The sequence below is a fragment of the Zalophus californianus genome, chromosome 10 (assembly GCF_009762305.2).
Source record: "Zalophus californianus isolate mZalCal1 chromosome 10, mZalCal1.pri.v2, whole genome shotgun sequence".
In the NCBI taxonomy this organism is placed as follows: Eukaryota; Metazoa; Chordata; class Mammalia; order Carnivora; family Otariidae; genus Zalophus; species Zalophus californianus.
The window spans coordinates 113,932,443-113,946,153 of record NC_045604.1 but is presented as its reverse complement, the minus strand read 5'-3'; the positions used below and the strand labels follow the sequence as shown (position 1 = coordinate 113,946,153).

The 13,711-nt window shown below is 57.2% G+C and overlaps 1 protein-coding gene across 1 annotated transcript in view; it reads left to right on the top strand.

The window, feature by feature from the left end:
- The first annotated feature begins 10,969 nt into the window (after nucleotides 1–10,969).
- Nucleotides 10,970–13,711, top strand: part of FAM20C (FAM20C golgi associated secretory pathway kinase) — a 45,232-nt gene continuing 42,490 nt past the window's right edge. Inside the window, exon 1 of the mRNA XM_027613127.2 lies at nucleotides 10,970–12,168. Coding sequence (XP_027468928.1) covers nucleotides 11,561–12,168 — 608 coding nt within the window. The 5' untranslated portion in view covers nucleotides 10,970–11,560. The remainder of the gene's footprint in view (nucleotides 12,169–13,711) is intronic.

Sequence of the window (13,711 nt, the reverse complement as noted above, 5' to 3'; positions counted from 1 at the left end):
CCATGGTGCAGGCTTGGCCCCGTGCCTGGGCGGGGGGCGGGGGGACTGTTCCTCCCCCTCTGGTGTCTCCCTGGTGGGGGGGGGAGCAATATTGGATCCCAAAGGCCAGAGTCCAGTGGTCATCTCTCAGGAAGTCAGGAATGCATGTCCACAGGTCACACCTGAGCCTCTGCCGCCCCTGCAGTGCTGGCCTGTTGCCTTCGCCAAGCCCAAAATCAGGCCAGAGCAATTCCAGACTCCTAGGCAGCCTGCCCTGGGCAGGCCACACCCCACCAATCCTGGGGCTCCCCTAAGCCCATCTGCAGAGTGAGGTATGTTGGCAGGGCAGGAGAACCCAACACTGGAGCAGAGCACCTGGCCCCGCCGGGGTCAGCTCTGCTGTGGAGCCACTGTGGGCACCCAGGATGCTTCCACCCTTTGGCTCCTGCATCTCCACTTCGCATTTTACCATTTGCATTGTCCAAATTGCCAAGGTCTCTCAGAACATTAAAATCTTTGCACCTGTATTCTCAAAGGAGGGGCCAGCCACACTGAAGAGTGAGTCGTGGGTGGGGGAGGCAGACCATGGAAGAAGGCTTGCATTTTCCAGGGAGGGGTCAAAGGCAGTCTGGGCACCCCCTGGGGTCCCCCAAGGGCTGGGGATAGGGGCTTTCTAAAGGGTAACCCGTGTCCCCCCAGCTTGTCCAAGACTCCTCCTTGGCTCCCAGGAGAAAATAAAGACTGCCCTGAGGGCACTAGCATGGACCATGGTCAGATCCCATCTGGGGGACAGCAGCCTGGAGCAGGCTCTGCTCAGAGGGACGGACGAGAGGTCACCTGGCCACCGGGTGGGGAGGGCAGTCTGGGAGGTTCAGGGCGGCATGCCAGCAGGGATCCCTGGGGTGCTGACCCTGAGATCCGTGTAACAAAAGTGCTCCAAAGGAAAGTGAGCTACCTCAACGCTTGGCTGTCCTCCAGCCTGGGTGACAGGGACATGGGCTTGGCCCCCAAGTGAGACCCCTTCGAGAAGCTTCTGGACACCCCACACACATCTGTCCCAATCCCTATTTCTACTGCAGTCCGTCTGCCTCCCTGCTTCTAGATCGTCTTCATCCTGCAGCTTGTCATGCCTTGCTTGCCCTGGCTGAGGCTCCTGAGTCTTTTCCTCTGTTCCTCAACCCAGCAGTACAGTGTGGGCCCTGGAAGCTGGCTCCTCTCAGGGGGCCGAGCTCTCCTTCAAGCTGGTGACTGAGGAGCCAAAGCTGAATTTTGGGGTATTCAAGTCATTCCTCTTTGGACCAAATGCAGTGATCTCCCTGGACTGAGAAATCTTTTTAAATCCTGTTGCAGTGCCAGGAGGCTCGGGAGCAGATCTGAGCCACAGTTAAGGGATCCCTGGGAGACAGGCACCCATCCAGCAGGGGCCCAGGGGAGAGACGGAGGAGAATGGGGTTTTTGGCCTTGACGGCTAGACACAGATCTGAATTGGAGGAGCTCAACAAACTCTGATTTTTGTCTTCTGGAAAAGAGAACAGGTTGGCCAGGGAGGTCCACGCAGGCGGCCACGGGGCAGAGGAGGGAGGACAAAGGACAAAGGCTTCGGTACGGGGACCTCAGGGGTGGGGGGCAACCCATCCCTGTGGACACTGGCCTGTGCCAGGGCTGTGCCCAGATACAGGGGCGCCAACAGTTGCTTTTGCTGCAGTGACGTGACCGGCAGGAAAACAGAGTGGGAAATGAACCTCAGTCAGTGTGGTCCAGGGACCCCCACTCAAAGGCCAGACCTGCAGGCGGTGCCCGCGGCACCCACTCAGGTGCCCACGGCCACAGGGCCTCGCCACAGCCCTATTACCATAAGCGATAATGCAGAGGTGTGATAAAAGCCATCTGTCATTCATAAAATGCGACGTCGCCTTTTTGCAAAGCCGTAAGCCATCCTGGGGCTCAGCCAAGAAATGGCCTATAAAATCCTGAGTAATGACCTCAAAGCATACTTTCCAATATAAAGAATATTCTAGGCAGCTGTTTCTAGGATTTATCTTTGTGCAGTAATTTTATACCCAAAACGATTACTGGGCTCAGTGTCTGATGCCGCTCTTCAGCAGCAACCCCCCCAACAGCAGTAAAGGCATCTAGAACGTGTTCCACAGTCCTGGGAGCACAGGATCCCGTCCCTGGGTGACAAGTGGCAGTGTGTGCTCATGTGCCGTGCCCTCTGCCATCGGAGGCCTCTGCACGCAGGGGCCTGGGGAAATGCTGGCTGTCTTTGGGATCGCCAAGTTACCAGGGAGGAGGAGCTCAGCCTTGTCCTGACAGTGTTTCTATGGTAACGCAAGAACAGCAGGTTTTGTCTGGGTTGGACGAGGGCAGGCATCCTCCCTGGCAAGGGCCGTAGGGGACCCTTCTGACCACATGCCCCGGGGCAGAGCCCGAAGTGTGCAGAGGACAGGGAGCCTCAGGAGGAGGGGCCCGCCCGAACCTGCTCGGGGCCCCACCTGGGGCTCGCACCCAACAAACAGAGGAGACTTGGAACTCTCATGATTTGGCTGAGGAGGTTGTCAGCACTGGCCATGGGGGTCAAAACTCCTCTTCGCACAACTGCTCCCCCAGGGAGAACTCGACAGGGTATCAGCTTGAAACTTGTGCTTCAGACCTAGAAAATCGAGGGCTCTGTATAAGTTTTGCTGTAATTCAGTTTCTCACTTGAATCTTGCATTTGCCTCCAAATATCAGAACTTAGTTTTCTAAATCTGCAATTTCACCTCTAATCGGCAAACCTGTAGATTACATTATGCACAAAATAATGTTCGATGAATGCATTTTAATTTCACAAAATGCCTCTTTCTAAAATTATTCCCCTTGACCCAGGAAAAGACAGAATGATGTCACTGGCAACTTGGAGATAAGAATGTTTTGCAAGTGCTATCAATTTTGCCTTTCTACATTCAGGTTAGGGAACACTGATGGACATCGGAGTGAGGTCCTCAATTGTTGAGAGGAAGGAGACAGTCTAACTGATAACATGTTCAGTTGCTCTGTCCCCGTCCTTCCCCAGACCCTCCCCTTAGCAGGGGCCCCAGAAGAATCGGTGGTCCCAAAGCAGTGCCCCAAGTGCCTTGCAGTCCGGATCTGGAGGCATCTGCCTTGTAATGTCTGTGCTGCCCGCCGAGAACCAGAACTGGGCCAATCCAGCAACAGTATCCAGCCAGCCTGGGACCCACGAAAGCTGTACAAGAGCTTCTGGGGGAGCCCCTACCTGTCTGGACGCTCTGCCCAGGTCCAGTCAACTTCTCCATCTGCCTGCTCACATGGCCCCTCACGGGAGCCTCCTAAGCTCTCGGGGCAGTGAGGATCTCACACCCCCAGATTCTTACAACTCTGTGTCTCCCCTGTCTGCTTTCCGTGAGGCCCGAGCCTCCGTGGAACCGAGAACACTGCATGGGCTTCCTTGTGGCTCCCACATGGGTGCGCTCAGCTGAAAGCCTTCATTTAGAACAGAGAGCCAGAGGCAGCCACTTGTGTTTCTTGAGAATTTTCTGCGCTATGAACCCTGGCCACTTAGAGTGCTGGCTCCCCACTTGGACACGTGGATTCTACCCTCCAGCACCCTTCCCACAGCCCTGGGAGGAGGAAGGGTGCTCCTGTCCACTGTCATTCAGGGCAGAAGCCAGGCTCAGAAATCCAAGCAATGTTGCGTGCCTCATTGAGTGGGATGCGACCGCAGCTGGATACAGATCTGGCTAATCTGACCCGGAGCCCCGCCTCTGCTGACCCACCAGGGCAAAGAAGAGTGGCTCCAAGTGTATGGACTGACCCACATGGGAATGGAGCACTCTGTGAGCACCAGCGATGTTGTGTGCATGGCGCCAGGCGCTTCCAAGACAGCTGCCAATTGAATCCTTGCCATAAACCTCCCTTTCGCAGCAGGGAAACTGAGGGCCCAGAAATGCATCCACACGCTCACCATCACTTTGCCAGCGAGGGATGGACCAAGCTGGACCCAGGTCTGTAGGGCTTCCTGCTCTACCCCCTGGCACCAGCTGTGCCCACAGTCTCCCTCCGACCACCCTGTCCTGGGGCTCAGTCCCCAGCCCCAACACATATGCAGCTGTGGGAGGGCAGTGTAGGACTCTGCAGGCCTCTGCTTCCTCATAAAGAGTGGTAGCAGTACCTCGACTTTGTCAGGGTGATTCGCCATGTGGCCACTCTTGGTGGCCATCGGCTGGCCCCACCACCAGCTCCTCTATCCTTCCAGGGCTCCCATCTGGACTGGTGACGTGGCCCCCATGGGGGTCTGCCCCCTTATTTTCAAAGGCCAGTGTCTGCAGGGTAAGGACACCCTCCCACCCCTAAGGCCGGATGTGGTGACCTCTAGGAGCAGGGGTCACTTTGGCCAGAGCAGACATCAGCCTGGTCCCGGCCCCGTTGACCTACCAGGGTTTTTCCAACAGACTCCTCCCAGATCTTCAAACACGTCTTCCTTCCTTCTCTTCTTCAGGGGCTGACAATGTGGACTCTGGGATTCTCCACAGGACCACGCATTACCTGCTAGCATCCTACTGGTCGCTAAGCGTGTTTCCCATGACCAAAGGGTGGCACACCATGAGAATCTTCTGGGACTAGAACGTGTGCTCTTCCAAGGAGCTGGGGGAAAAGCCCTGGGCCGCCGCCTGCATGTGAACTGGGGTCCTTGCTGGGAGGTGCAGTCTCAGACTGGTCCCTTGACGCTGGTTTTGCCCTGTGATTAGGAATTACAGCTGCTTTTTGCTTCAGTGACACCAAGTGAGTCCGCTGAGGGCCGTTTGGTTAACGTCAGCGAGAACATTTTTATACTTGTAACCGGTAATACGCCAATAACTGGTTTTTAAGAACTACATATTGAGTATCTAAACTATGAGCCACTCTGCCCCTGCAGCTAAGACGGGTGTGTGCTCCCTGCCTCCTGCCCCATGAATCTCTACATTCGCTCTGTTTTCCATCAAGGAAAGTGTGATTATTTTATAAATTCTAGGGCATCGTTTTATCATACAAGATCATGACTGCAAGCTCACTTTCCTCCACAATTCAGTAGACACAAGGTATTGTCATGGCCTCTCAAGAATGCCTTGCTGGGTTGAGATGCTTCCTTCTGTAGACGGTGGTGGGAAGCTCGGGTCTGGCCCTGCCTGGTTCAGAGCAGTGGTACGGACACACAGCGAATCTTTTCATCATGTTCCTTCCTAGGTGGATGAACATAAAGTGATGTGACTAAACCTATGGCATGGAAATGGAAATTCAGACCTCACATAAATGATGTCAGGTGGCAACAGGCAGAACAAGGAAGCAGGGTGAGGGGTGGCAAGTAAGGGCATGAAGATCTAAAAGAAATGAGGGAGCAAGCCCACAGACATCTGGGCAAAGAGTCCTTCAACAGCACATGCAAAGGCCCTGGGGTAGGCACCTGCTTGCCTAGGAAGTAGAGGAGAGAGAAGTATAAGACAAGTCAGAGAGTGGGGTAGAGGCAGGTCCTGGATAGTCTTGCAGGCCATGGGCAGTGCTTTGGATGGAGAGTAACTGAAGGACTTGGGGCGAAAACTGACCTGTTCTATTTGTCTTAATAAGATCGCTCTGATGTCCTGTGCAGCATGCAGTGGGGCTGGGGAGGGCAGGGCAAGGAGGGAAGCCAGTAAAACCAGGGAAGAGAATGTCCCAACAGTCCAGGCAATTGACACCGGCTTCAATCAGCCGTGGAGGTGGTAAGGACATGTTTTGAAAACTGCATTAACAGGATTTATGTCCGGGTTGATTCCAAGATTTCTGGGCCCAGGCAAGTATTTGACCAGGAGGAGTGTTGGGGTGCTGGGGGACGGCTGGGGGCAGAGGGCAGATTTTGGTCTTGGGCATGCTGGGTTTGAGATTTTCATCGGTAATCCAAGCGGAGAAAGCCAGTTCGGCATTTGTTCTGCAGACACCGATGACATTTAGTGGGACTGGAGGAGACACCAGGCGGGCATGGAGACAGGGGTCCTGGGACTGAGCTCGTGTCTCCAGGTGCAGGAGGCAGGCAATTGGACTGCCCAACGAGGGCGGCAGAGAAGGAGCAGTGGCGGTAGGAGGGGACCCTCTCTTGGAGGGTAGCAGTGGCTGGAGCAGGGGAGATGGGGGAAAAAGGAGCCTGGAAGTCCCAAGCCCATGACGACATGGCCACATGTGTGTTGCAGAAGCACTTCCTCATTGAACGCAGTGTTTATAACAAACCTCTGGTGAGTGGGATGAAGCAGCAGGTTCCACAGGCACCCCCGCCAGAGAGACGCAATTTCTTACTGTTTGAGGTTTGCCGGGCATGTCAGCACTAAGTGCTGAATTTTACAAAGTGGATTTTCAGCAACTGTCGAACGATCAGAGGATTTTCTCCTTCATCTGTGAAGTGAACGGAGTGGGGTGCCCGCGGCTTAGAGGTGGAATGGCCTTATCTGGTGGACATCAGTGTCAGGATTGTCTGAAATGGCCAGTGACTTTCCACCCTTTTCCTCCACTTTGGAGCGATTTCTGTAACATGCCAGGTGTCTGTTCCTCAAATGTCTGATAAAGGTCAGGCAACACGGGCCTGACCTCTATGTTGAGGGATAAATATTTTATCATTTTTTCAACTTCTCCTACGATGATGGGTCTAGCCCCATTTTCTAGACCTTTGTTTGAACTCTTCTTCAAAAACGCCTCTTCGGTTTGCATCAAGCTGATCTTGTGGCACCATCTCCCCCGTCAGGGACTTCCAAGCCTGTCCCCCTCACAGCCCTGCGCCTCCCTCCAGAGCCCTCATCTGCATCCCCTTCTGTCCCTCGCTCTGGCCTCACTGTTCACTGGCTCTCCTGCTGGCCTTCCTAGCCACCTCCAGCACTGCTCACTTTCTAATGCATTTGCTTTTGGTTTGTTCTGCGTTAATTCGTCCCTTCTTCATTTGGGACTTTTAAAATTGCTCTTCTTTTAGTTTCTTGGACCAAAACCTCAGTTCACATACGTGTGGTCATTATTGTGTTCTAGTGAGTGGGGTCATCACCCCAACTTCCCTCTGAGCGCCCCTCTGGTGGCCTCCTGAACGTTTTATTGGGTGCTGTTCTCATTTGCTTTCATTTTTAAATAGTGTGTCATTTCCCTTCTGCTTTCCTTCATGACCCCCAAATTATATATATGAGTTTTTATTTGTGGTATTAATTTCCAGGTAGAAATAGTTTTAAAACTTAGCTCTTGTTTTTATTAAACTGTGTTGTGTTCAATGAACAGACTGAAGATCATGTATGCGTGTTTCTGCAGGAATGTGTATATGCACACACACAGTGACCAGACTGTAGATTAACCGCTTTTGCAATTTCTTAACATTTCCCTTATGGTCAAAAGATGGTCAGTTTTGTGGCTCTTTGTGAATGATAGAATATAAATCATGCATTTGAGCAAACCAAAATGTCCAAAATAAAGTCAAGTTTTTTATTGTGTTATTTGTTCATTTTTGGCTTTTTGACCTGTTGCTTTAAATTAGAACAAAGAAGCTCTATTTTTCAAAGACCCCTCAGGCTATGGCCTTGTGGCTGAGGAATGAATGAGCCAGAGGCCCCACCTTGTCCACTGAATGCTTCCCCACTCCCCCTGTTCCAAGTCACCCCAGGAGTCCCTCAAAGCCAGCACAGAGGACAGTGGTCTCAACTCACCTTCTCCTGGGGGGCCAATCTCTCCTGGGAAGTTCTGCTAGCCAGGCCTGTTACCCCATCACCCCTGCCCGCCAAGTCCAGTTCCACTTTCTCTGGTGCTAGCAGACAAGGGTTAAAAGTGCACACCCCATGATGCCTGGACACAGGTGCGCCGTGAAGACCATGACCTGCTCCTCCTCCCTGCTGCCTGTCCACCCCCAGCTCCCAGAATAGCCTGTGGTCAAGGCTGGCCTGTGGTCAACCGCCCCAGAAGCCTCCCTGCTGGGTCCTGGATGAGTAATCCTTAGGAAAACATCGAAGGGTCTGAGACATGTAGGTGCCAGGACTTAGTGGGTGGGTCCCTCTGGGCCTCCCTCCTGGGCCCTTCTGGAATGTTCTCCAGCCATTTGGCCAGGAAAACCAGTCATCTTCCGCTGATAGGCCTGCAGCTCCCAGGACAGTCTTTCTCCAGCAGCTCTGCCTCCTCACCCGGTTGTGCAAACCCCAAGGGTCTTCCCCACCCTCGTCCTTGAGGTGGGGGCTCCATGTCACAGATGATGCTGTCCTGGCTCCTCCATCCCTCACTCAACAGTCACCATTATGCGTCTCCTACACTGCCGCTCTTCCTGGGCCTCACCTCCGGTCACCTAAAGGAGCCCTGTATTAATGGCGGCTTCTCAGCCAGGCCAGCTGGTGGCTTCGCACACCCAGGGGAGGTTTAGGGTGAGAGGCTCGCCTCCGCTGTGCTTTAACCAGGACTGAGGAGTGACCAGCAGACTTCTCTGCTGCCCTAAGCACTTTAGAGCAAGCGGCGCCTCCCCATGCTGCCCGTCCCCAGGGACCCAGCCACAAAGAACCCAAAAAGACCTTACATCTACATCCTGTACCCAGGCTGCTTGCTCCCTCTCTGCCTGGAAAACCCCTCCCTCCACAATCCACCAGGGAACGCCGTCCCCACCACTGCAGCCCAGTATTTTTGTGATTTCCGTGGATGAATGGATTGAACCAAATCAAATTACTCCTCAGAGCAAAGTATAAAGGGACCCGGCAGAAAAATCTGGCCAAGGGTTTTCATGCTCCGTCCCTGTAGCACGTGCTCTTTTCAAAGGCCATTTCCTGTGTGTACCTAAGCCTGCTAAGGCCTGACCTTGAGTTGGATGGTGGCTTGTGGTCTGCTCTGAGCCCCTGCTCTGCACCAGGGCAGAGCTGTGAACAAGGCACGGTGGGAGGCTCCTACATAGTGGGGCATATGCATTTTAGGGGAGACAAGCCATAAACAAGAACAGAAGATGTTACCTCCAGATAGTGGCGGGTGTTGCTAGGAAAATAGAGTAGTCAGACATTGAGGAAAGGGGGTGAGGATACTTCAAAACCATCTGGTCAGCAAGACAATGCCTCTTCAAGGTGGTAGTTGAGGTGAACCAAGACCTAGGCAAGAGAGCCATCCAATGGTGAACAGGATCCCCGAGGAATCCATCGGGGGAGGGGCATGAATAAGTGCCCTGTGAGCCCCAGTGAGGCCCCCTACATGATGTCTATGATTCATGGGGTCAGGTCACCCCACGGCCACCCTGAGGACACAGACCAGGGAAGGGCTGAGGGGGCCAGAGACTGCAGAACCCCAAGGCCAAGGGAGATATTGTGGGGCTCATGGTTCTGCTCCCCCAGTGGAAGGGGGAGGGGCTTACTCACCAACCTCCATCTCTGCTTGGACATCATCTCCTTGGCCTCTCTGGGTAACTTTGCCCAGTTACCTCTTCTGCACACAAATGGTGCAGTGTGGGAGGGAGGGGAGCTCCATCTCCAGGTCAGACCCACCTTCACACCCTGCCCCCTCCAACCTCCAGCTCCAACTCCAGAAGGGCCCGGTGACCATTTCATTTACTTCCAATGGCTTCAGAGACCCTTACTTCACTGACCAGCTGGGCTGGGACTCCTCTCCTTCACCAAGCATCTAGTGGATGCCTACTGCATGTTAGGGCCTGGGCCAGACCTGGAGATTCAATACTGAGTCTCAGGGATGAGGAGGTAATTGAAGTCCAGAGAGGGCAGTGAGATGCCCAGGCAGCACAGAAAGTGGACATGAAAGCAGGGGCTCCCTCCTAGGCCCCCCACCAGAGACTGCTTTCCCTCTCAGTCCTGCCAGAGACTGAAAACAATTTGCAGCGCCTGGAGGGCATGGGGCAGACAGCCTGTTTGCTTGGCGATGGGTATGTTTGGACTGCCTTCCCCGGCCAGGTTCACTTAACCCTTCTCACCAGGACTTTAGACTGACGTCCACATTAATATTCCCTATTGGGGGCTGGGGGCCCAGAAGTTGTGTGGGCCCAAAAGACGGAAGAGGCCACGTAGAAGTGCCACGCCCCTCGGTCTGGGTGGCTGATTTTCCATATCTAGAGAAGCAAATGAGACACACACACACACACACACACGCACACGCACACGCACACGCACACACACTCAAAAGCCTGGGAGGTGCGGCCTCCGCAAACACCAGGTACCTCTCTGTGCCAAGCGTATCCTAGCACGGGGGCGCTCGCGCCATCAGAGTTAAGGCGCAGGCGTGTCCCCTTGGGGTGGGGTGGGGCCCCCCAGCCGGGTGCAGGAGCTGCTCTGGCATCCCCTCCGGATTTGCTATTTGGGCGAAATACTGAGCTCCTCTCGTCTTTCCGGCGGCGGCGCCCCGTCGTCCCGGGGCGCGCGGGGGGCCTCCCGAGGCGGGGGGCGGGGGGCACAAGATCGCCACCCGGCGGGGAGCTCATCCGGCGGCGCAGACGCCCAGCGGCTCCGGGGAGGGATTTGGCCTGGGCTCTGGCCCTCGGCTCATCTGGGGAGGAGCCTGGAGGCTGCAGCTGGCGGCGGCCGGCCCCGGGCGGGCGGAGGTCCTACGTACGGCGGCCTGGCCGGAGAGCCCCCCTAGACATCGCCCGCGCGCGCTCCCGGTGCTGCAGGAGCCGGCTCGCCGCGCCCGAGCCCCCCGGCCTTCGTCTCTCGGGTCTCTCCGTCTTCGCTCGGCCACCGAGGAAAGAAGGCGCCCTCTCCTTAGCGGGCCCAGAGCTGCAGAAGCAACGCGGGGCGCGGCCGAGGGGAGGAGAAAGGAGAAGGAGCGGAGTCGGCTCGGGCCTGGCCGTGACTCGCGGGGCTGCGTCTCCGCCAATCTGCGGGCGCTGACGCGGGGGGCGGCTCCGCGGCTCTCAGATATCTGCCGGCCCGGGCGCGGGGCGCCGAGAGGCTCGGCCGCGCGGGCGCTGCGCTCGGGGGACGGCCGCTGCACCTGCCCGGAGACCTCCCCGGCCGCGCCGTGCGCCCCCCAACCCCGTACCCGCCCCCTCCTTGTCCCCGCGGCCCAGCGCCCTGCTCCCCCTCCAGGTCTCCGCCTCCGGACCGCAGCGTGAGAGAGACGAGCCTTGCTCGAAGGAGCCGCCCCTTCTCCGCCTGGCCAGCCCGGCGCCTGGCGCGGCCCACGGAGCCGCGGAGGGGACTGCGCCGCGCCGCGCCATCTCCACCGCCACCCCCAGGCAGCCGCGCCCTGGCCTAGATGGGCCGCAGCGTCGGGCCCCTGCGCGCCGGATGAGCGCAGAGACCACCAGCCGGCCGCTGAGTGCGCGGGGCCTCACCCGGCTGCGCACCCGGCTCCGCGGACGAGGGCCGCTAGGCCCGGCCGCTGAGGGCGCGGCCACTCCGGAGAGGCGAGAGGGAACGGCCCCGAGATGGCCCGGCGAGCGGGCTCTTTGGCGGTGGGCGCCCTACACGTGGTGCGGGCCGGGGGACAGCCCTGGAGCTGGTAGCTGTCCGACGCCAGATGGACCTTGACCTGTGCCTCGGCACTGCGTTCGTGCCAAGCCAAGACTAGCTGGGGCACGGGCGGAGCGCGCTCTAGGAGGTCGCCCGGAGCCCAGGCCGCGCTCGCCGGCGCGGCCATGAAGATGATCCTGGTGCGCAGGTTCCGCGTGCTCATCCTGATGGTGTTCCTGGTGGCTTGCGCGCTGCACATCGTGCTGGACTTGCTGCCCAAACTGGAGCGGCGCGCCGTGCGGCCCTCGGGGGAACCCGGTTGCTCGTGCGCGCAACCCGCGGTCGAGGCGGCGGCGCCTGGCTGGGCCAAGGCGCGGGGCCGCCCGGGGGAGCCCCCGGCCGCCTCGTCCGCGGCCGGCGACGCAGGCTGGCCCAACAAACACACGCTGCGTATCCTGCAGGACTTTAGCTCCGACCCTTCCTCCAACCTCACATCCCACTCGCTGGAGAAACTGCCGGCCGCAGCCGAGCCGGCCGAAGGCGCCTTGCAGGGGCAGGAACCCGGCAGTCCCCGGGCCCGCGATCCCGCGCACCGACCACTGCTCGGAGATCCCGGACCCCGTCGGTCGGCGCCGCCCCCTGGCCCGAGCGGGGACAGCTCTCTCTTGGCTAGGCTCTTTGAACACCCACTCTACCAGGTGTCGGTTCCACCGCTGTCGGAGGACGACGTCCTCTTCAATGTGAACAGCGACATCAGGTTCAACCCCAAGGCGGCAGCTGAGAATCCTGACTGGTGAGTGAGGCGAGAGGCAGCTCAGGGTGGGTGCTGCCAGGCCCCAAACCCTCAAGCAGCCATCAACCTGTGCTCCCCTTCCCAGGAAATGCCCTTGCACATCCCAGGCATTGTTTAAAGGAGCCCAGGGGCTCGGGAACCCCCAGGGGGCATGGACCCCCCCCATGGCAGAGTCCCCAACCCCCACGCCCCCTCCCCCCCCCCCCCAGGGGAGCTTTGTGAGGCAGGAGAGGATGCTGCCTCTTGCTCAGGGCAGTGCCTTTGTCTCCAGAATGACTGCCTCCTTGAGAAGGGCTGCTGGGTGGTTTGGGAGCTACTCCCTGTGGAGTCGAGGGAGGGTCAGTGCTGACTCTATAGGAGAGCAGTGCTGGCCTGCGAGGTCCAGGTCGCTGGCTCTGGAAACTAAGTCAGGCAATGCATGCACCAGCCAGCAAAGGAGTGAATGAGAGAGACTGCCCCTAACCTTTCCCTGGGGAGCTGCTGGCCACCGAGCTTTCAGATACCCGGCAACATTTCTCCAGTGGACACATCAGGAAAGTCTGCAGAAGCCTAATGAGCCTTGTAAGCCAGTCGCTGAGAACAAAATTAGCAGAGGGGCGTGCTGGCCCCAATGAGGCATAACAAAAGGGTTCTCCCAGCTGGGGTGCAAACAGCAGCTGCCCTTGGAATGCTGCCAGCCCCGTTGGGTGACAGCTTCATAAAAGGTGAGAAGCATCCTCAGGAGCATCTCCTTAAGCTGTGCCGGTTTAAACCCTTCCCCCCCAGGCCCTCCACAGCCACACAGTTCAGAATAAGCAGATTCTGCAGCCTGGAGTAGTGAAATATTAACTAGCAGCAAGGCCAGAATAAATAGCTACCCAAGCAACCCCGGGGGGGGGGGGGGGGGGAGGCGGCTTCCCAAAACATCTTATACAAACCCTTTCTACCCTGAAATTTGACTAGGCCCAGGCTTTTCTGTCTAAATACACCACGGTGTTTGGTGGCATCTGAGCTTTTTCTGCTGGCCAGGTTCAAGGAAATGCTCAGAAACTTGAGAATCAGAGCAGTGGCCCAGGCTTGGGGCTCTTCACAGGAAGGACAGAGCCCAGGACTGTGGGGTCATTGCTGTGGCCCTGGTAGGACAGGGCTTGGGGCCAGAAGGGCCTCATTTGCAGGTGTGTTAGAGCTAAGACAAATTCCACTTTCCCTCCAGCCCAGCAGCAGATAGGCTCTGTCCTCCCGCAGACTGGCCCCTTGACTCCAGAGATGTAAGGACAGGCCACATGGGCAGCAGGTCCTCATGTCGGGCCTCCGCAGGAGTGAGTGCCTGCCTCTTTCCTCTCTCCCCACCCAGGACTGCTCTCATTAAAATCAAATTTAGCTTCTTGCATCATTTCTACCCTTGGTTGCTGGAACCAAAGCAGAGTGCCCAGGGAAGGTTTCTGACAGGCAGGATGTGTCTCTGATGTGCACACAATTTGTGGTCAAAGAAGGCTCGCTTGTCTGTCCCCAGGAAGAGCTGACAGCCTCTCATACCCCAAGCTGACGTCACACTTGCCGGGCT